We start from the raw sequence: 24,864 nt of genomic DNA, 5'->3' as shown, positions 1-24,864 counted from the left end.
AATCACATACCTTTCATGCCCAGATTCCAGCATATACTGGCTGCCTAGGCATGATAGGAGCGTGATTGCTGTTATCAATTTTTTTTTGGTCCAACGTTGGTGTGTTAACCACACTTTTATTGAACAGAATAATTAATATAAATATATATATATATATATATATATATACATATATATATATATATATATATTGCAAACAGCAATCACACTCCTATCATGCTAAGTCAGCCAGCACATGCTAGAACCTGGGCATGATAGGATTGTTATTGCTGTTAATTTTATATATATATATATATATATATATAAATATATAAATTAATATTGTTGTTGATTTTTTTAGTCTAATTTTGGTGAGTTACTTTTAATAAAGTATTTTAAAGTTTGTTTTTTTTTTTGGTTTTGGCCAAGTGAATGCAGAATTTTCATTTCGGTGCATCCCTACTATATACTAAGCCAGTCACTGACGTGGTAGGCCTACACCACATCAATGTTTGGCTTAGTATATAGTGATAGGAGTTGTAGTGTAGTATTGTCAGTGTCTGGCTCAATGTATAGTGATAGGCACACATTGACGTCAATGTGTGCCTCAGTACATAATAGTTATGCTGTACCCCTGTCAATGTTTTCCTAACCATAGAAACTATGCAGTTTTAAAGTGTGTGTGTGGGGGGTGCCACATACAGTATATGCCACAGGTGCCAAATACTCTTGGTACGCCCCTGCATCATGCGGCAGTCAGACCCAATGGCTGTGCCTCAGCTCTTTGTCCCACGTCTTAAAAGGGGTGGGATGAAGAGCTGAGGCAAGGCTATTGGGCGGTGCGTGCACGCCGGCCACTTTGATTTCATTAGGCGCCGGTGGAGTGACTGCCGCACGACAGCCGCTTTCAATGTCGCTCGCAGCCGATTTGGTGGCGCAATGGGCCACTTGACTAGACTTGCCCCCCAAGCCTTGGGCTGCCAGCCCTCCCCTGGTTTCACTGCATACAAAGGAGTGGTGCCTCCTGATGAAGTCCATTAGTGGTAGGAGAGCACTGCATGGACAGTGCCTGGCATGGATGTTCAGCATGTCATGTTTGGGATAGGTCTAATTTGTATTTTGTAGCCATTCTATAATTCACGCAAAACTATTCATTTTTTAAAACCATTTGGGATTTTTATCAATTAATGGCGTTGTTTTGGAGATGTTTTTCATTTATGGTTGACAGCGGTCTGTGGCACTTCTCCTCCCTCCATTCTTCCAAAGGCTTCCTGACCTTACCAACCACGATCAGCAATAGGAGAGAGATCCCCATAGTATACACAATTAGGTGATTTTTAACGTGTAAACCGCCACACATTTAGTGTTTAGAACTATAAACTGTATGATTTGGGTGAAGCAACCGATCAGCTTTAAGATGCAGGCTGATACAGGTACAGATTTTTAATGAGAATACATTGGTTTCTCCCATTTGTTGTATAGTTCTTTAGTTAGTGGGGTACCTAGTAATGTGCACTTTGTAGGTATGTGTTCATTGAAGAGGTTTGCTGAAGTTTGTATATGTATTACTTATCATAATGTTTTATTAAAAATATAGATTTGGCACAGTGGTTGGAATTCCCCTTGTGATAAAAAAGCCAATATACTTTTCCAATGGCATCTCAACCTATGTATACCATATAATATGCTGAGTTTGACCACAATTATAAAAACTAGAAAGAAAATTCAAATTCATAAAAGCTCCTGTTTTATTTTGCAGATACCTAGGTTTTTTTTCTTAAAAATGGTGCCTGGTGATGAAATGTAACTTGCAATCCTTTACAATATTTTCTCTCAAACATAATGAACGGAGAACAGGTGTTAGGAAACAATGTAATAAATTAGAATATAATTTACAAAAAAAAAAAGTAAAAACATTTTAGTAACAGTGTACCAAATTAATACTGAATACAAAATAATAAGCGACTAGTCACAATAATACAAGGGTAATTTCATTCTGTAATGTTAGTGTTATCTATATGACATTCACTCGATTAATAAAAATTCGTAAAAAGAAACCGACTGTTTGAAGATCTTATGCACCAATAGTAATAATAATAATAACAAATAAGAAATAAAACAATGGCCTTGATAAGCGTTACAGATCTTTCAGCACCATAAATTTCCGACATTTCACACAAAATGATTTCTGGCCCAATAAACCATCACAATTAGCCACATCATCTAAATTGCAAATATAAAACCAAATAGCCGTATTGCCGTATCACGCTGGCCTCTCCGTAGCAGCAGCAAAGGATTTTTATCACAAACAAATGTTCAGCCATGTTATAAAAAAAAGAGGCGATTCCTTATCTCCTTTGTTTTTTTCCGCATATCTCAGTTTCAGATGGTTTACTTAAGAAATCCAAAGGTTTTCTGTGCTTTGTTACCAGTTAACAATTCCGTTTTATGTTGCTCTAAGGAGTTCCTTAAATTCCAACCTCTGCGTTGTTTTATTTATAACTGAAACATCTGACTCCCTATTTTCTTAACGCCAAGGAGGAAGCAGAAATATGTTTGTGAAAACAGACCTTACAATGTTACTATTCAGTTCTTTTGAGGTAAAATGATTGTTTTCACTTGAAACAGGTTAACCGGGAAAGAAAAAAAAAAAAAGGAACGGAAAGAAGGCAGGCAATGCAAGCATTTTAACTTTGTGACATATTCTAAGAAGCAAAATGATTTGGAAGTAGATGCTGCTGTGGCGATTGGGTGCATCTACAGTAAACAGCAATAAGACCCAATTATCATAAGGATCCTAGCATCATATTTATTTAGATTGTCACAAATTGTAGATGGAATATTTCCCGTTGTTTTCCTATGTACTTTCTGCAGAGCTGGGTTTAGATTCTAGACCTTGTGAAGCACCAAGATCAGGAGGGCCTAGAAAGCGCTCTCAAAAAGTAGAAAAGGTTAAAATGCTATAGAGTCACCGTATAGACAGAATGGGTAAAATAAGCAATAAGAACAGACAGTGGCATATGTGGGGTAGGCCTTTGGCCTTTGTGACACCCCTTGGCACGTACAAGTCCACCCGCTGAAAAATCCAGCACTGCTCATCTGTCATCTTAATTTTCCTAGAGAATGTTCCTAGAAAAATGAACAATCCATCTATTTCACACGTTCATGGTTGGCGTGCAGTTTAAAACATTGGTCGATAGTGAAACCCAGAACCATTGCTTTCAGCCACTCTTTCATAAAACCATACCCCTTTTTGTTAAAATCATATATATTGAGCAAAGGAAGGCAGTTCATACATTAGATGTTACACAATGTTATCCAACAGATAGGAAGCTCTATATCGCTCTGGAAAGCTCCAAAAAAACAGGCTTTCCACATAGAATCGTTAGTCTGGAGCTTAAATTGAGAAGATGACATTGTATAATGAAGTGTAAAGTGGAGCGTTATCCTCAGAGTACACAAGCGAGACATTCTACACGTGTACAGTACCTAGAAAGGAATCAAGTATCTGATGGAGAATTTTTTTCTTTCAAATGAACTATGAAATAAATGTACATATTTGTCATTCACCACTATTGGTATTTCAGTCAATCAGCCAAAAGAAACTGAATTTTCAGCATGGTCAGTGAAGGAATATGATGCTTGTTGTCCTAAGAGGACTAATTTGGGACCACGTATACAGGGTATGGGCACATTGCTGTGGAAAATATCAGCATTCTCAATTTCTATTATCTAACTTTGAATCTATTTCCATGTAAATACCAAAGAAGTTTTACTTGATATGAAAGAATTATTAGCACATGGGCAGATGCTTACAATCTTAAAATTGAAAGCCTGTATATATAACGCGTGCTTATCTCCCAGATCCTAATTATCTGACAAAATAGGGGGAAATTGTCTGTACTTAATACCTGCAAAAATGCTACAAACTCCCAAAAAACTCAAAGGCAGTGCTGGATGTACTCCTATGATGCGTTATATTGACCCTGGCACATATGTTACAAGCATGATCTATAATTTGCAAGATATTCACATGATCAAATGAATTATAAATCGTTCAAAGAGAATAAGAATTTGCATATCTAGTTACACACATATATATATATATATATATATATATATATATATATTTACACGTACAAAAAACTTCCTCCTGATAGGGTCTTTGAATGGATGCTTAAAATTGTAATGGGGGTTAGAGGGGCCCGGTTCCATATTATAGTGCTTTGCATAATATTCTTATATGGCACATTTGAATGGTTGTGGAACCTGACATTGGCAATAACTGTCCACAGTGCCCAGTGTTTTTAGCAGTTATTAAATTTTGATTATGCAAAACAACATGCATCGCATTGTGTTCGGTGTATGTTTTTTTCTATTGTTAGAGGTGCAGCACGGAAGATCCAAGTTCGAAATGCATTCTTTGCAGATGGCAACAGGAGGATGTTTTTGCATTATTAAATGGGATTTCATTCTACAGAAACTTAAAAAGACGTGCAAGTCCATTGAGAAAAATAGGCATCTGAACAGGTGCACGATATACATTTTTTTCCAATCACAACAGACCACAAAGGAAATAAAGTGCTTTTGGGCAAAGACAATTCTTTCCCCATCACAACACATTTGAACTTCTATTTACTTTAATTACAGCCCATAATACTTCTTTCTGGTTTTGTGGCTAGTAAAGACGAGCGTTTAATGTCTACCCTGCCCACATTTATATAGGCACCACCGAATTTTAAACAAGCCCCTGCCCATGATTAATCATGCGCTGTCCCTTTTTGCCTATGGCCCACTTATTTCACCGACAGTGGGGGGAAGCATCAAACTGCTGCATGTTCAGTCATTTTGGGGAATGTTTTCACAAACATTCTTTATGGGATGCTTGTAACGCACATGTTTTCCAGTAGCTGGAATGCTTAGTGATTTTCTATGGGGTCAGCCAAAGTCAGAGTTAGAAGGGAAGTTTTCTTGCAAGAAGGCAGCGTAGACTATTTAAGAAAGCCTAGGGGCCCCTGGCATGTTAACAGGCTCTGGGAATGTATGGTAGAAGATTTACTTTCATATTTATGGATCCATCCCTACTAAAAAACAGTCAAGCCAATGTTCTAATGTCTCCAATAAATATTTAGATTATCAGTTATTTTTCTAGTGCTGAGAACACTAACATGAATATTTCAAATTCAATTTGCCCAAATTAGGTTAACAGCAAAGGCATGAGCTTTTCTTTTTTTTTTTTTTTAGGTATATGAATAATTAGATAATTCTAATGTCTATCACCATTTAGTAAAATTTAACTACATTTACAGACTCAATCATGAACAACTTTTAAGAACCGAATGCACCAATTGCCCATGAAAAAAAAAAATCCAATAACGGTTTTACAAAACTTTAACATTCAAGAAGGAAATATGAAACTTCTAAATGCAAATAAAAAATACTATTTGTAACTGTTAAATATCAAATTTGGTAATATTGAGAGAACAAATAAGAAGAATAAAAAAGGTATGTTTCCCAAATATTTTAAATACAATACCTAATGAAAAAGTTAGCACCAATGACAACAGTTTTTCTTTTTTTAATAATTTCACATTAGCAATATGACTAATCGCAGGCATTGTGGTTTAGGACTTTTTGTATCGATGTGAAATGTCAAAGTGACGCTTGACCACCTGCACGGTCATTGTGTATAAACATACAAAGATGTGTATGTGTGTGTCTATATACCTATATGTGTACACACACATATATATTGCATATATGTATATATTTATATATATACACATACACACATATATACACACACACAATCACACACAAATATATATCTATATATATATACACATACACACACACATATATATACATACATACACACACACATATGTTTCACAGCAGTGTTAAAGATAATCGCTGAAGAACTCAGAGGAAATAAAGCAGTATGCATTACAAATACAATAACTTTAGTTTTGATTTATATTTGCTTCTTAAATTACATTTCAAAAGCCTATTTTTTATAATTTAAATTGTGGTGCTGTAAATAGAGATAAAATAGCTATTATAGGTCTTAGTTACGGCTAAAATATTTTTTTTTCTCTTTTGTTGACCACGTTATAACAGCTACAACTGGAAAAAAAAAGTCTTAAATAGATCGTATTCAGTGTCATTTCATGAGTCCATCATAAAAATGGTTGAAGGAGGTAAGCAAGGTGATCGGCGGACTGTGAAGAACACAAGCATAGTCCTCTTTTGTCGATGGCCTGTTTTAAAGTTTTCCAATTTGTCTTTCCTCCTTTCTGGTGTCCAGCACTTTGGATAATAAATTCACTTCACAGAAGTTAAATAATAAAGAAATCTTGTCAGCTGAAGCTGACGAGTGGTTATGTTCTACACAGGCTTTTCTTTTCAAGGACATCAGTCACACACTTCGGTATCATGCTCTTCAATAGACAAATTCCCGATGCAGTAATAATGTTCTCTCTTCCCCTGTTGGCGTGGGTCAATGCCCTTGGCAGGTCTTACAACACATCTGTCTGAAGTAGGCTCGACTGCAGAACTTGAACTTCAACACCAGTGGGCAATAAGCTACTTTGTTCACATCTTTGCACTCTAAAAACGGGAGAAAAAAATCCAAAAGAGAGAAATTGATTTATAGACACGCAAAAAAAAAAGCAGTGATAAAGTAGATTTGAACCCAAATTCCACATCACAACATTTGTTTACATTTATATCCAAATGTATTTACTATAACCAGAAAGCTGGTTTTAGTGACATACAATTCTTACTAAGAAACATGGAAATGTTACCATGTTAAATAATTTGCTTATCATGCTACACTTGGGAGCAAGTCTATAGTTTGATTTTCATGTCAAGCTGAAAGGGACAAGGAAGTTCTGGATGCAAAAAGATTAATGTGATTTGGTTCTGTTCTCAAGATAAAAAGCATCCATGAGTAGAAATACCAACTATCTCCAACCACTCTATGGAATTTCTGCCCATGGTGCTGATGTTTAGTAAAGTATACTTAATTAATTGGACATTTTATGGCCAAGACCAGCAATTCTGACAAAGAAAAGGTTTGTTTTCCATGACATGTTGTAGAGTTTATAATTACAACCCCAGAGGAAGGTGCGCTGAATTGGACACATGAAATATTGGACACATGAAATATTGGGGGAATCCCTTCTTTCAGGAGAAGCTCTGTGGTGTGTGAAGCCTCATAATCTAAAACAAACCTTATACCCAGCTGTTGAGTTAGAAAATGGTATGTTCTCTGGTAGTTGTAGCAGTTCATGAAGTTTCTAAATATGATGAGCTTATAGATAAAGGGGAAAGCCTGTTTTAACCTTCCTACTTCAGCAAAGTGTACCCATGTGTCTCTTAAAACAGAAGATGACGTTCCTAGAATAGCAGGGCCATGAGCAATAAGTATCAGAAAAGGCACAGGCACTAGGAAATGCTACTGAGACCCCTGGGACCAAGAAGTTAATGGCTCGACCCATTTTGTTCTGATGAGAAGAAAGACTAACACACAGGTAGCTGGTTACCCTTCAAGTTTGCTTAACAGAAGTGGATAAATTAACTGTATGTGGCTCCAGTGTTAATGGCAAGGCCTGTGGAAGCAATTGATCCTTATGAGCCATTAAGTAAAATTTCTGGTACCAGATCAATTGCTACCTATTTCTCAAAATAAAACAGATACTACAAAGTGAGGGTGCTGCGTAAGCCAGGCATAACATACAATTAGGAGCGAAAGAGGAAAAGCCTAGCTGAGGCTCGAATGAGGCTGAGCTCGATGTTTTGAAATGTTAATGCCCACCCTTCCAGGAAACTCCACAGATCTTTAACATACAAATGCTTCTAAGAGTATAGCTAGAAGAATAAACTTTTTAATCAAGAACAAATGTAACACTTGTGCGGGTAGTTTAAAAAAAAGGAATTTTGGGGGTTATGTGTAGAGAGCAATTCTTGTGGTAGACATGATCTCTATCTTTTACATGAATTTATAGAGCACTAGCGGATTCCTTGTGCTATTACAATGGTGTGAGGGCTTCTGTTGAACATTAATAATTACATTAAAACAGAGAATATGGAATTTGGTGACAAGATGACCACATGTTAAGGCGCACTTTTAAAAGAGGAGAAGTGGGTCCTTTTTGTGAGCTTCCTGCAAATGTTTTCCCTGGAAGAAATCAATCAAAATCCTGCTATGATGTCCTATGTTGAACTGGTTCTATGCATGACACAGCAGGCTTCTATTTAACTAAGTTTGCTTTGAGGTTTGTCTTCATTAAAGTAAAGATGAGGCTTCTTCCCACCATGCTAACATCGCCTGTTCTTGTAAACGTATTTCTTGCGGCTGCTGTAATACTCAAACTATTTGATGATGAATTGCAGTCACCATGAAATAGTTTAGTCTATTCCAGAGCCCTCTTGACTCACCATTTTGAAGGGAATAGAAACCAGTGATCTCTGTGGTTTTAGTTATGTTTGAGTCTGTTTTATTAACCATTTACCCTCCCCTGCCTTCCCTTCTAGAAAACAACTTCAGGAAATTATTTTATTCTACGGGCCCAATTTACAAAGATCAATTCTGGTGCAAATTGCTAAAAGTAGCTCAAAGCATTCTACTTGGTGCCATGGAGGTTGCTCCAGATTTCCCTGGAATTGCTCATTATAAATATGTCCCAAGGTCTTTGGAACAGACAGACTGAGGCTTTCTTATTGTTCTAGGTGCCAGCATACGAGACACATCACACACTTACCCTCTGTGTTTGAAATGGGTGTGCTGTCACATTTACTTTCACACTGCTGCATTGATGCAGGACGAACGTTCTCCGGACATTCGCTCGATGCTTGCCCCGTATAGGAAAGACACTGTACTGTTCGCATCTGCTGTCCCAGACCACAGTGTGCAGAGCACTAATGAACAGGTTTGAAAGAAAGAAGCTTTTGTTAAAAAAAGGGAAATAAATCTCCAAATTATCATTGACTTAAATCAGACTGTCAAGCCTTTGAAACTAAAAACAACTGAAGCTTACAAAAACAAAAATTTGAATCTGTGCTTCAAAATTTGGCTCAGATGAAGCTACCAATACAGAACTCTGATCCGTTTAAAGGGAGTAGTAGCCGTTTTAACTCCCATGGGGAAGGTGGGTCCTATGGAGCATGACGCTGCTTCTTCATATTGCATTGAATGTGTCTCAAAGGCAGGACACACAAAGTAATTGGCTTTCCATTACCACTGATTATACCAATCAATTAGAGCGTAATGGCAAAATAGAACACAACATGAACATCCAATAAACTGAATTGCGGTCAGATAATATATAAAGAATATATATATATATATATATATATATATATATATATATATGAATCCTTAACAATTTGTACTTTGCACCATATTTGATCATCTATGCTTTAATAAATATATTTACTAAATTGTGATTGCATCTTGCAAACACAAACAAAAAAAAACATGGAAAAAAAAACTGGACAATGGTAGATTACCTGGCATAGGGTTACATTTTTAATTACATTTTTGGCAATGGACAAAAATCCATTCTGTGTTCATATTGAACATATTGAACATGCGTGATTGCTGAAGCAAGGAATGGACCTTCCATTATGGAATACATTTACCGCTTTCAACGACACAGGCAAAAGGGTCCAGGGGAATGTAGACAGTTTTACTAGCTATTAGTAGCTTTATTGCAACCGGTATATACTTTTTACCTTCCCAGACATCTGTCAGCATTGTTACATTAATGATACAAGTACTATTCACATATACTGTTACCTATTAGTAGACCACATAGGTTTTCATGGACTACACCCAGTAAAGGGTTAAAAGACCAATGTTGCTGGCTCCAAAAACTAAGCTAACTTTGAAGGCCAGTGTGATGAGTGGTGCTATAGAACAAAATATTTTTCAGATCACTAGAGTGTTACATTTTCATTTATATTTATAGTATGGAAAAATGGAAATGCTGTTAACATTTATAAAACAAAGTTATTCTAAATATCATGCAGCACCGGCGAGCTTCCAATTCAATACAAAACATTCTTCTAGAGTTCAGCACTGAACAGTACCAGCACCAGCACCAGTACCAGCCAGTGCCAATGGTACAGAATGGTACAGAATGATTCTGGGCTCATACAGGAGACCATTTTGCATAGACTCCAATATATTTTCCTGCACACAGATCAGTGTATGAGTTCTTTTCATTGGAACTAGAAATTTAAGGTTCTATGTGATTTTCCTTCTTTTCTGCCTAAAGCAGGAAGCATATTGCAAAATCATTTTAATGGCAGGCAGGGGATGCTTAAGTTGCACTTTAATGATATAGATGCATTAGAATCATAAATGAGAACTTCCTGGCTTGGGCTACTCGGAGTGGCTTAGTGAGTTGCAAGACTACCCCCACATTTCTTAAAAATGTACAGGGGTAGAAGATTAATAGGTCAAGCAGTGGGGGGGGGTGCCTAAACGGCACTTCCGCAACCCAGAGACAGACCACAGTTACCAGGAGAACGGACGATTTACCGGGAGTGTTCCCAGATATGATTAAAATAAAGTATTAAAAACAAGTGTAACAAGATGTGGCTGATGTTGTCCAACTTCTGCCTTAATAACACATAATACATGGTGTTGTATAAATAATTTGATAATTATGGCATTCATTTGCCACCTACCTGGCTCCATTCTCCAGTAACCCAGCGGGGAGGTGGACACCGTCCCAAACTGCACCGCATGCGGACCGGAGGTTTGTTTTCTTCGGCACAATTTGCGGGAGGAAATGTTTTGGAGAGATCACTGCTCTTGCATAGAACAATACGATGTTTAAATCCAGGACCACATTTTGGTGTACACTAAAAATAATTCCAAAAACAAACATTATTCCCCTTCCCCTAAAGATGCAGAAAAAGGTTTTCAAAATATGTATATAAATCCTATTTTTCCCAAAAAAAAAAAAAAAAAATTTCTATTCAACTCTTAAAATAAAGACAATTGTAATTTGGGCATAACAAGAATTTCACGCACACAATGTACATGCTATGATGTCAATGTATTTCAAAGACACTAAAAGAATGATTGCATTCTAGGAAAAAAATATTTGGAAAGGGTGGACCGGCCTAGGCCAGGGCGGGGCAATTTCCACTTGGCTTTACTTGCCCCTGGGGCTAAAAGGTGCCAGCCCTCTCTGTTATTTAAGCTTTTTTGTTGATTTTATTAACATTTCTCATTACTTTTCCAACTTGTTGATGCAAAATTATGTGAAAAAATGTGGTTTATTGGCAGAATTAGAAAAAGTGTTTATATTATAACCATTTATTATAACAATTCAGTTTCTGTATCTGTGTCCTTCGTATTATCTGAAAGGTTTATTTGATATATTTTTTTATACGGAACTTTAATTTTATTATCTTTAATGGAAAGTGTAAATTTCCGAAAGGACAGCCATTGGACAAAGCGAGAGTGTAAACTTGGCCAGAAACTAGGGCAAGACCGCAAAGAAACAAACCAATGCAGAAGGGGCAAAGACAGAATAGAAGAAAACAATAAGGATGGAGGATGGAAAAAAAACAGACATAGACTAAGACAAGAACTGGGGCAGAGAAGAGGAAACATATTATATAATAAGGGGCCAGGATGGAGGAAAGGAGAAGAGAGGATGCCCAGAGGGAGACAAGCCAAGGTAGAGAAAGACAACCAAAGCCAGAATGGCACAGAGCAGAAACCAAGGCTGGCAGAGACAGTCAAATAAAAGTAGAGGAGAGAGAGAAAAGACAGACATGGGTAAAGAGTAAAGATATGTGAACAGAAAATGTCAGCGACAAACAAGTAATAATGGTGACAAATTAAGAGGTTGAATGAAAAGGAAGGGCTAATATAAGCCTACGATAGATATAGGTCTTCTATACATCTTAAGTTGCCATCAAAATAGAATTCTAGTTCTTTACTAAAGCATGTTCCTCGACAGCCAAATTCACCTTTCTGGCAGTAACACGCTCGTATGTATTTATTTAAAGCAGAAAAGCAAATGGGATTCTTTTTTTATAATCCTGGAATGCCTGGATGTTTTTATTAAACATTGCCAACATGCTGGCATTTGTAATGCCTCTTTCAAGTGGCACCCACTTACCACATTTCTTAGATAACATTGTTTTATTTGAAATTGCTTTTGCAGTAAAATCACTTTCCAGTTTTTATAGCACGCATTTTGAAGAAGGAATTTTAAAAACAAATTATATTCTTTTTAAGCTTTTGCAGAACGGAACCAAATAGTCAACAGCTTATTGTATTTATGCTTAGTATTGCTTTGTTATTTTCATTTTTAGGAATATTTTAAGCTTGTTGTACTGAAGCAGTTAACAGGTATCTTTGGTTCCAGTTTGTTGCATTTCTAAGAAATGCAAACCTACAGTAGCTTCTAAGAAACATGGTGAATTCTGTCCTACTGATTTCATAACCCAAGAACTGCTATACTGTGAAAATTTGCAGAGTAGTCAAGAAAGAACGTGATGATTTAAAACCATATTGTAATGATTACAATTCTGTATAGCATGGGGTCTATCCTCTGTGGTTGTTCTTATGAGGAATCTGGGGAAAATTATTTATTAGTTATTGTATCTGAGATAGTCTTTTGATCATGGTGGGGTACAGCTCCAAGTCCTGACCAGTTCCACCACTTCTTGTGCCCACCTATCTCAATATGCCACTATTGGCTCATTTATGAAAAATTAGCATTTTAACTCTCATTATACTTCACCCTCCATGAAAAAAGGTACAAACAAATCAGCATTAGGATATGTAATAACAAATGGCAACATGTTTCCTATGTGTCATGGGACTTTCCTAGCCAAGGGCATTCTTACATTAATTCTCTGGAATTTACGCATTCACCTTGGGGAAGAATTAAAAGTTATATGTACAATGTTTAATTCTAAACATAAACTCCGAGGGCTGCAGAAATACTCTTCCAATGTGGGATGCTGAAACTTGTTGCTATCATATAGGTTACATGATGTCAATAGTCACCATTAAGGGGGAGTTAGAGGAAAGAATAGCTGGCTGCTAAGAAAGTAAGAGCAAATTCAGATTTTAGAAATAATGCATCTTAAAACATGTGTCCTTACTTCTGACCAATCCAACGCAACCCACTGAGGCGGACAAGACTGGTTGTTACAGGCTTCCTTTTCAATAGGCCGATGTGTCAGACAGCTAACGTCATCAAGTGTCTCTTCTTCAGAAGGGCCTATCCTCCGAATGCAAAGAACTGTCCGTGTTCGCATCCCCCCGTCACAAGTCTTACTGCATTCCGACCAGTCACCTATGAACCATCTGCCAAAAAACGGAGATCCCTATAAGTCCTACATATATGCATACATTAACATACTTTCTGTTTGCTTCGGTAATGCATGATAAAATCATTTAAAGAAATGTTCATGAACAAAATGGGTCACAGGGCTGAAGTTTGATTTGTTTTATAAAAAAAAAGACAAAAAAATTATTACTCATTATAATAAAAGAGTTATCTCTCACTTCCCTTTTACAATTTACAGATATATTATTACATTTAATGCACTTTTTTTTCTACCATTTATTTTTTGACAAAAAAAATGTAAAATGAAAAAACTCCTTGCCCTAATTATTCCTATTAAATTTTGCTAGACAATAGGAACGCACATGTTACCTGACTTGAGTGAGTAATATCCTGTATGCTCATAACAAGAACATTTTCTTGAGGAACTTTTTTTCTCTAGTATATTTAATTTAATGCTGTTTTGAATACTCATAAATATGACATCATTCCAGTGTTCCCATTGCAGCACCTTAAAGGAACAGTCTAGTTTATATTATTTATTTATTTTTTAATCCATATCAACGTCCATGGACTCCATTGCATGTTATTGGAAGCTAATCATTGTGTGCAAATTAAGTATAATTCCAGTTTACAATTCAAGGTCTTAGGAGAGAAAGCTGGAGAAACCAATGATCTGTTATCTATTATTAATCTCATTCACCATACACACATAGAAACGGACTGGCAACATTCATCCAGTCTAGTGTCCTTACAGTAAATCAGCCCAAAATGAATTTGATTGACACCACAGTCACTGTCCTGTCTGACACAACTTCTGATTAAGAGCTTCATAGAAAACAGAGAAACAGAAAAGACCCAGTCGGTGTCTACCTGTAGTCATCGATACACTAGACACCCCGGGGGCCACATGTGGTTTTGGACGTAAAGCACACAGAAAAGTTTCATCCAGTGTGCCATATCTTCAAATCAGAGCAACCCAGGGATTGTCCCCCTGCCAGCTCTTCTCTTAACACTTGCTTTTTCATTGCGGTACCGTCCTAAGAATGGTGGTATCAGCCCTCTGTATCTATCATACTGTAACACTGTCACAGAGATGGCCAACTGACCCAAGGCCAACTCTGATCACGTACCAGTGCGCAGACTTTCATTGTCAAAGACTGATATGTTTACCATACTAAATGAAAGGAACGAGTTATTGGCGTGTCTTAAACAGCATCTTCTATATCAGACTACAAAAGCATGCAAATGCAGACAGTAACAACGGTCACCAATCTGACTGCAGGCAATGAAACCCAACTATAGTCTTGCTGAGCTTTAAAAGCCACCCAGTTGACGTCTATTTGTTGGTTACCAGAATACACGCCTTTTGGTTTTAGGAATCTTTTGAGTGTTGCTTTTACTGTAAATGTTTAACTTCCCCTGGCACAGGGGATGGGGGTTTTAAATTAAGGAAACAACCCATGTGTAGTAATAGGACCTGATACAAAATGGGGTCACTGAGGCACAGTCTGCTTCTGAATTGCCCAGGTTAACACTGCATGTTGGAAATATTTCAGCTTTGCAGAAGTTCAAGAGAGAGCAGAGCTCCACTAAGGTTGAAGGAAGACTGCTTCCAATAAACTCATTCCAAATGTTTCCTGAGCCACTTCATCCTTCACATATGCAAAAGGAGAAATACTGTTTAGTTGGATAGATTTATCATGTTCACGGACTGTCAAAACCCTCAGCTGTACAAATGGTAAACAGCCTTCAGCTTCAGACAGAAGCACTCCAGCAGAGACCACAATAAATCCCTACATTAACAGCAGAAACTTTCTCTGAGTCTAAAGTCAATTCCTTCTTACTACAAAACATATTTTATCCTCAGACCCCAGGGATATCTGCCTATGCTTTGGGCATTCCCTCCCATCATACACACATACATACCGTAACATTCAGTTCCACTTCACAATCATTCACTTCAGGCATGCATATTCCTGACTAGCATCCAAGAAGCCGCCATTGTACAATACCTGGCACTTTGTTAATAAAAATGGATTTATTGCGTTCTATTAGCTATAAAGTGCCAGCATATTAAACAGTTCTGTACTATTGGGTAGTAAGCTTGTGATATATCATAAAGATAAAAAAAATAGATATTATCAAGCGCAAGAGAATAACATATTCATTGAGTATTTGAACCCGTTATCCAATGAGCGCTCTAAAGCTGGTTCCAGGACTATTGGTGCATAGTCAAACTACCCTGTTCAACCCCCCACCATCAAAATGCCACAATTAAAATGTGTGCTGCTCAGTGACTAAGGCAGACACTCAGTGTAGGTTGACAAGCATTTCTCCAGGTCCTATGAAAACCCCTCCATACCTCCAATGCCAGTCATTAAGGGCCATGAGCTTGAATGCCATCTGTACCTGACAGCATAGAAACTAAGACTAAAATCTTTTTGGGTATGGTATCTTTTTGCCTAAATATTCGTTGGGTTAAGAAAGATTATGTGCACTAAACAGCAACATAAATGTTTTCAGTGACAGGCACAAATTAAGTAAGCTTTTGTCCTTCATATATATATATATATATATATATATATATATATATATAATATATAACTACATTTCTATGTGATTGGGGAGGCACTATTAAATGTGTCTAAGGACCATTACTTAAAAGTGGTACCCTGAATTCCACTGCATTATTGTCTTTGTTCACTGCTCAGTGATTGTTATATCATATCTTATTACATGTATACATAAAACAGCAGGATAAGGAAGAATATTGTCACTGTTTACCACCTGCAATGTCTTACAGCAACCTCCTTCTCATGAAGTGCTGAAGATGTTCTGCTATTATTTCTGCTATATAACAGCTTTCATGCAGTAGCGATTGGAATACAATAGTAGAGCAATGCCTGCAATGCCAAACTGGAAAGACTAGACGGCTATGTTTCATTCTTCAAACCCTGCTAAAGATATTGGTATATTGATGAAATTTTTCGTCTGTTCCTGGGCATGTTCTCCATACAATAACATGTGAAAGCTTGGTTTGCCAGCACTACAGGCCGGCTACACTGGAATAGTATTAACATGGGTAGCACTTACTCTGGTGGGCACAGCTCGGTGTTACAAGCCCTTTGGTTTTCCGGTGGCTTGCTATCCAGATCACAGTAATTATTTTGCACAACGGAATTGTCGTCAAGTCTTTTACACACCACTTCTTGCTTCTGGATACCTGGAAATAAATAATGATTCAATCAGTAATCAAGTGTGATGCTTTACCAGAGAGGTATATAACCTCATCCAAAACACACACAGAGCACCTGGGAAGCAAAATGTCTGGCTTCCGATGTAACCAACACCAGCTCTCCAATTTATTAATGTGTAATTTGGGTCTAACATTTCACTGAGCTGCAACCTTTTAAATTGTACTAATTCACAAAATATCTTTACATATCATGCCACAACATTTGTGGTAATCTCCAGCCTTCCAAGTGTGAACAAAAATGAGAGTGTGAGAGAGTGAGTGAGAGAGAGTGAGTGAGTGAGAGTGTGAATGAGTGTGAGAAAGTGATTAAGAATACGAAGATGAAGAACAGCAAATTTCCATTTCCGAATCTAAAAGGCCCCCTGATTTTCATCTGGAACGAACAGGCAGGAATCAGAATTCACTGTCTGTAAACGAATGGGCCAAAAACAAACCAAAAAAATTTGCCCATGTCTAATACATTTGTACAAGGCTGGACATTTCCACTATGTCATTCACTTGTAAAAAAACAAAAAAACTTAAAGTCCAATTTCTGAATTTAGAGCAATATGAAGGAATAACTTATTGGTCAAATATTGTATTTGGTCATCATTTTACCCCAGGATTGTTCGAATGAACCCCTTTATAAATATGGCCCTAATTCATTAGCAATCCTTATATGGTGGAAATCGAGCTCCTGTCCTGAAGAGCTTAGACCGCCTTTCCTAATGTATTCATAATGTCTGTTTGACTACTGTAGATATTATATGACTCCACTTCTGTTACCTCCCCTTTATCATACTCCAAACTGAGAAGCGCCAAGTACATTTCTCAGTTATCCTATGGGGAGAAGGCTCTGTCATAGGCTGTAAATTAACAGTCTGTGCCATGAAGAGGAAGAAAGGTTTGCTTGTGTTCACACCGCTCGTTTTCTAAGCAGCTCCACTTGTCTGGGAGCCTAATGTGCTCCCATATAATCTCAAATATCTGAAGAAAGGACTCGCGTGGTCCCAAAAACATATGTAACTTTACATGTCTTTCTATGTTGGCCCAATAAAACGTATCAACTTCAACTAAAGATTCTTGGATAATCTGAAAAGTATTGTTACATAAATTGACTCAAACTCTAAGGGGAAATAATTACAAGGAGCTACACAGAAACATACAGCTTTTAAATTGAATAGATTTACAATTTACAATAAAATACATAAAGTGCCCTCCTGACTATCTCTAATAGAAAACAAACGTGGAGTGGTTTAAGGGACCATATCTCACATGGATGTGCAGATGTTCCTCAGTCCGTGTCTGCGTGACTCTTCAATTTATTTAAATGTAAAATATGGGACATATCTAAAATTGCAAACATGTTAATGCCCAACTCGCTTTAGAGGGCAACCACAAAAATAAATTTTGGTATAAGATTACAGTACTTTATAATAACAATGCTAAAACACGGTGAATTCTGCGTCAATAAAACCATAACTAGCTAACCCAGACATTCCTTCTAACAGCCTCATCAGATCATAGGACGCTCATCACCATGCCAATGTCGCCTTAGTGGAAAAATGGATTTTCATTAAAGTTTTTTTTTTCCAAGTTACTAATTGCTAAACAATAAAAGCCTACGAGGGAAAATTATAAAACTAATTTTTATTATATTGGATTTCATGCATTTTAAATTATTGTGCCAAGTGCTAACTTTAGAACAATCGGGAACATTCCTATGTTCATAACATAACTGAGCTTTGCATACAGCGCTGTGAATAGGTACTTGCCCCTTCCTGATTTCTTCTATTTTGTCACACTTAAATGTTTCAGATCATTAAACTAAATAAATGATTATTTTATGTATAGAAGGGGACAAAAAGTTATCCAACCCTACCTGGCCTTGTGTGAAAAAGTAATTGCCCCCTTAGTTACTAAATCCACCAATTAACTAAACTGTATGTTTATAATTTGGTTCAATTTCACTAGACCCAGCCAGGCATGATTACTGCCAGCCCGGCTGAATTTAGGCATCAATTAAATAGAACCTGTCTTGCACAGTGGAGCAGGATTAAGGGTGCAAAAAGCAGCACACGATGCCGCGATCTAAAGAAATTCAAGAACAGATGAGAAACAAAGTCATTGACATCTATCAGTCTGAAAAGGGTTAAAAAGCCATTTCTAAGGCTCTAGGACCCCAGTGAACCTCGATGAGAGCCATTATCTACAAATAGAAAAAAATGCTCCGAACCTACCCAGGAGTGACCAGCCCAGGCGTGTACCTAGAGTATATGGCACCCAGGGCAGATCCTATATTATGCCCTCCACACACACACTATAAAATGTGAAAATATCCACGCTCACGCTCTCTCACCTCTCGCTTTTACGCTCCCTCTCATTGACTCTTACCTGCCAGTTCTCTTGTTTGCTATCTCACACTCTTACCCACTTTCTCATGCTCTCTTGCTCTCTCTCTCAATGTCTCCCAGGTAGGTAGACACTGAGAGAGAGGAAACTTAGGATCTTGGGACCCCTGTGTGCCTGAAGTAGAATGTCCGTCGACACAAGCAAGTCGACCTCTGAATGCTTCAAAAGAAACAAAATGAAGGTTTTGGTGTGACCTAATCAATGTCCTGACTTGAATCCAATTGATACAACAGTTATTTTTAGGGGGATGATTACTTTTTCATAGTAGGTTTTGATTAACTCTTGACCTTCAATAAAATAAATGATTATTAGCGGCACTTTGTGTTTACTCATGTTGTCTTTGTATTAAAATTAATTGGATGATCTGAAAAATTTAAATGTGACATATAAGCAAAAATAGAAGAAGTCAGGAAAGAGGCAAATATTTTTTTCACAGCAGTGTAAGATGCTATTAACCCCAGTGTTACTCCTGTGATAGGTTAAAACATGTCAGGCCCAGGTGCCAGATTGACAGTTATCTACCTACGACTTCCCCATATTCCTGTCTCAGATACAACAAAAGTATTTCCAGTGCTCCAGCAGAGTGATAACCATGTTTTATTACGCTGTCATAGAAATGGCTACTTTTTAGTACAGAGTCTAATTCCCATGATATTTGGTTCACATAAACGCACGGTGCTATAAATCATTCCTCACCTTCCTGAATGGTCTGAGAATTGTACCGGCAACCAAGGAAAGTGGAGCTCCAGCTGCAGCGGTACAGACAAACATTCACTATATGGGGCAAATCCTTTGTCAGTTGTCTTGTGCTAAGGGGTGGTTTGACTTTATGCCTCTAGCAATACCCACAACTATCTACTACCATAGTGGGCAACATGTATATTTTGGCAGATCATCTATGCACGATATATAAGATGTTGCTATATTCTTTAACTTTGGGCTACAAAGTGATAAAACAAGTAGTTTATCACTATAGCAACCAATAGAATGTTCCCACTGATTAAACCAGGGCACTGGTTTCTACGGTATTAACATTGTAATATATAACACCCAATGTATGACGCAGCACCTGACATCAAATATGTGTTAGTTTCCTATCGTATGGTCAGTAATTCAAGTAAAATGAATGAAGTGCCATGTTCCCCATGTAATATGTATAAATCATATATACATATACGTATATGTATTATCTCCATGATTAATGCTTATGCAATGAGTATAAGCAGAGCAGATTGTAAATATTCAACGGTGAACATGAGACGACTTGCTTGTATGTGCAATCATATGTAAATTGGATAAACGGGCCGGTTTGGCTTTCATCTGATGAACATACATCACTCCGGGAGTACTATCAGATGGGATGAATATGCTTCATATAATTAATGCCAGCAGATAAGCCACAGCTGGATCCTATAGCACACGGGGGCCATAGAAAGTATCAAGGAGTAAAGAGCAGTATCCTCTCACCTCATTTTTTACAGATTTGCACAATTTTTGTGTTTCAATATTGAAACTATTATTTTTTCAGTAAAAACAGATTTAGGAATATCACCACTTTCAACATTTCCAAGGGCCAAAGAAGGACACTTTTGTTCTAGAGAGTGCGGCTAGAGGAATGGGTAAGGAGAAGAGCTTTACTTGTTATTTGACGTTGCAACCTAGTTCTGTACTTGAAAATAATACTTTACTATTATTTACGTGATTTAACTTGTTTGCGGTCTTATATCCTCACCAATGTGACTTTTATGGTTGGAAACTCATTCCCAGCAAACATTTTGGGATACGATTAAAGGGGGACATTGGGAGATGGAAGATGGGCTCCCACAGAAGTACATTTGGAATAGTTTTCATGGTAAAATTATTTTGTCGCTGTTAGTTTTTGTATTTTTCTATATTAAAACAATTGTACTTTTCAAACAATATAGTGTATCAGACAGCCGCAAATATGCATTGCCATCAAAAATCATCTGAGTGTGGGACTTGAGTGGGAAAGTCACAAAAAGTTCTGTGTCTGCTTTAGAGGGAGTATCTGGGAACTGCAGTCATAGTTATTGATGTAGTTGCAAAGGCAATATTGTTAGTCTGGTGCCTACAGAGCATCAGGGTGATCTTATGATCAACCACATATACTGAGATCTTAGAAAAGTGGGGCAGAAGAATGTGGCTCTCAAACCAGGATGGTAACTCAAAAATCAAGAACGTTTGGGTGGTTTGTTCTCATCTGGGGGTTTGATGGATTTGCCATGTCAACATTCATCTATACTGGAGTGTGCATGCATCTTGATGTGAGAGAACTTCATGTTTCTGATCACGATTCCTTGACATGAAAGAAAAGAAGGTTCCATGCAATTTGCATACCGGGGACATCCAGGTATATTGGTATCTCCAATGTGGTATCACTTTGTATGCAACAGAAAGTCGTATCATTAATGTGGTAGATCGTAATCTATGCGTATTTACACACATCCAAACGAGAAAAAATGCACAGTGCTGTGGAATATGATGGTGATATATAAATCAATTAATACGAATGATGATTTTATGAGCATTTGTTGAAACGTGACATCTGGCAACCAGACGGCACTATTGCATTGGGGCCAACTATTCCTTGAGGAAAGTCTATTCTTCTATTCAGAGCAAAGGGGTCTGTAGCTGATTGTGAAATTACATTGACGTATAGGAAAACTGCAGGTGAAATGTACATTTAATAGTGAATTAGATGAAAAACTCTATGCATATTCAGATGGACCAGGTGCAAGAAGAAAGGCATTTGAGTGTGTCCTTAGGAGATAACTACCTTGAAAACTAATAACACAGATAAGAGTGGGGATTTTTTTTTTATTAGCCAATAAGGAATTTCAACTAATAAATATGCATTTTTATAGCACACGGTGTAGCCCCTTATGTATATCGCAGTATGCAACTACACAAAGTAATGCAGTGGTTACAATGGGGAGTTCAACTTACATACAGTGCCCGGCACACAATTATACCAGTAGAGAGATCATTTCTATTATTTCATGATTGGTATACTGCCATCAAATTCGAAGCACTGTATAGCATGCTCATTGGCAGCATACTCAAGTGTACGCATGCGTCAGAAGAAGTAGATGGAGGAGAGTAGGGCTGCAAAAAGTAATCGATAAAATCGATAATAATCGATAATGAAATTCGTTGGCAACGAATTTCATTATCGATTAGTTGAATCGATTATTATCGATTATAAAATGAGGGTTTTTTCAGAGCAAACGCTCTGAAAAATCCCCCTCATTATATAATCCGTTTAGTCTGACTCACCGTCTCACAGCAGCAGCTCCTACTTACTCCCCCTCCCTGTAATCACTGTGACAACTGGCCCCGCCCCTTCCTTCTCCAGGCCAGAACCACATGGCTGTGACACTCATCTAACTGTAAGTATATGTACATATATATATATATATATATATATATGTGTGTGTGTGTATATATATATATATATATATATAATGTGTATGTGTGTATATATATATATATATATATATATATGTGTATATATGTATATGTATATATATATATATATATATATGTGTATATATGTATGTAATATATATATATTTGGGCTACTGAAAGTTAGGGGAGGTGGGGGTTAATTTAGGGGCAGTTATGGTTAGTGGGGTGTTTAGGGTTAATTTAGGGGCAGTTATGGTTAATTGGGTGTTTAGGGTTAATTTAGGGGCAGTTATGTTAATAGGGTGTTTAGGGTTAATTTAGGAGCAGCTGTGGTTAATGGGGTGTTTGGGGTTAATTTGAGGCAGTTGTGGTTAATGGTGTGTTTAGGGTTAATTTAGGGGATGCTGTGGTTGATGGGGTCTTTAGGGTTAATTTAGGGGATGCTGTGGTTAAGGGGGTGTTAAGGGTTAATTTAGGGGCAGTTATGGTTAATGGGGAGTTTAGGGTTAATTTAGGGGAATCTAAATCCTGGGGGCAGTGAAGTGACATATCTGGGGGTATAAGGCATATACTGTATATAAGGCATATGTGGGGAGGGCAGTGTGGCATGTCTGGGGAGGACGGAGTGGTGTATCAGGGTGTATAAGGCATATCTGGGGGTAGAGTGGCATATCTGGGGTAGAGAAGTGGCATGTCTGGGAGGCAGGGTGGCATGTCTGGGGAGGATGGAGTGGGGATATAAGGCATATCAGGCACAGTGGCAGATGTGGGAGGCAGCGTGGCAGATGTGGGAGGCAGCGTGGCATATGTGGGAGGCATTGTGGAGTGGCAGATGTGGGAGGCAGCATGGCGTGGCATATGTGGGGAGGGCAGGGTGGCATGTCTGGGGAGGATGGAGTGGTGTTTCAGGGGCTATAAGGCGTATCAGGCACAGTGGCATGTGGGGGGTAGAGTGGAGTGGCAGATGTGGGAGGCAGCGTGGTGTGGTATATGTGGGAGGCAGCGTGGTGTGGTATATGTGGGAGGCAGCGTGGAGTGGCAGATGTGGGAGGCAGCGTGGAGTGGCAGATGTGGGAGGCAGCGTGGCGTGGCAGATGTGGGAGGCAGCGTGGTGTGGTATATGTGGGAGGCAGCGTGGAGTGCTGTGGTAGGCAGCGTGGCATATGTGGGGGGGCAGCATGGCATGTCTGGGAGGCAGCGTAGGAAGCCTGGGCTCAAATGTGCATATATTGGGGGGCTGGTTGGGAAATAAAGACAAGAAATGTATTATCAAAGTTTTTTTTATTCTGCTGTTTGTATTTAACATCATTTGTTTAGTAAATTATTTTAAATAAATGAAAAATTTACATTCATTTTTTTTATCCGATTAATCGATTAATCGAAAAAATAATCGGCCAACTAATCGATTATTAAAATAATCGTTAGTTGCAGCCCTAGAGGAGAGAAATCTAATTCAACTCCAATTCAAAAAATCCTCCATGTGTTTATTTGCACGACATTGGGCATTGTACTTTTATTTACTTGTGTACTGCTTTTTAACAGGTATTTACATTTGCTTATTAGATTCACAGGGGGATTTAAGAGATTACCTTTCCTGGAGTAAAACTTGCTGAAGACCAGATGGATTGTGTACCATACCAAACACACTAAAAACAGAGACTTGTTTTTAATCCGTTCCAAGTCTCAGGTAGATAAGAAATACAGCTTCCACTGGTCTTACGCTCCAAGCATTAATAGGCTGACCTTTGTTGACCTTTCCAAGTGAAAAACCTAAGTCAGATGTCTGTTTGCCTTGCAAAAATAAACAAAGTAATGTAAAGAAACAGTAACCATTTCAGGAAAGTGGATGGATTTCAGCATCCGCCGAATTATTGTTCAAAACAATTTCTAAGAGCTTCCCTGCTGCAGCTGTCCGATCGTCATAACACACGGAATGAAAACAAACCCTGCTTGGATTGTATATAGAAATGCACTAATCTGCAATACCCCAAAGAGCCAACTCGTCTTCAGGGAAAGCATTATTCCGTCTCGGTATTTTGCCAAAGGTCATACTTACTAAACAAATAAAGAATTCCAACAAGCTGGAGTGCTTTTAAACATCTCTTGAATAAGGTTAAGGTCTGAGTGCTGGCTAGTGCCAACACTGCATGGACACTTTCCATTATCTATCTCCATGGACTGAATATTATACCGAAAACCAAAGAGTGCCCAGAAAGCTCATGGACAAACGCAGAACCTAATCACACCCGGAACACATATACAGTATACCAAACTAAGAGATGGCACAGAAATCAGAGATTTCTCATTACATAACCACATAGTATAAGCAAGTCTATTGTATCCACCAACAGTGGTACGTATTGAGTAAACGTTTGGCAAGAATCTTACCATGACACAGATATTGTTGAGGAATGGATATGCTGGATGTCAAAGGAGTTAAGCAATACAGCCTTTCAAATCCTTCGAGAAGAAACCATG

General features: G+C 37.8%; 1 protein-coding gene across 1 annotated transcript in view; it reads right to left on the bottom strand.

Moving 5' to 3' along the window:
• Nucleotides 1-5,937: 5,937 nt before the first annotated feature.
• ADAMTS6 (ADAM metallopeptidase with thrombospondin type 1 motif 6) overlaps nucleotides 5,938-24,864 on the bottom strand; it is a 130,264-nt gene continuing 111,337 nt past the window's right edge. The window contains exons 21-25 of the mRNA XM_053448027.1: nucleotides 16,404-16,533; nucleotides 13,123-13,327; nucleotides 10,678-10,854; nucleotides 8,745-8,901; nucleotides 5,938-6,588 (exon numbers count right to left, since the gene is read on the bottom strand). Coding sequence (XP_053304002.1) covers nucleotides 6,479-6,588; nucleotides 8,745-8,901; nucleotides 10,678-10,854; nucleotides 13,123-13,327; nucleotides 16,404-16,533 — 779 coding nt within the window. The 3' untranslated portion in view covers nucleotides 5,938-6,478. The remainder of the gene's footprint in view (nucleotides 6,589-8,744; nucleotides 8,902-10,677; nucleotides 10,855-13,122; nucleotides 13,328-16,403; nucleotides 16,534-24,864) is intronic.

Source organism: Spea bombifrons, chromosome 1 (genome assembly GCF_027358695.1).
Source record: "Spea bombifrons isolate aSpeBom1 chromosome 1, aSpeBom1.2.pri, whole genome shotgun sequence".
Taxonomy (NCBI): domain Eukaryota; kingdom Metazoa; phylum Chordata; class Amphibia; order Anura; family Pelobatidae; genus Spea; species Spea bombifrons.
The sequence above is the reverse complement of the archived record's forward strand: the minus strand, read 5'-3'. Positions and strand labels throughout refer to the sequence as shown.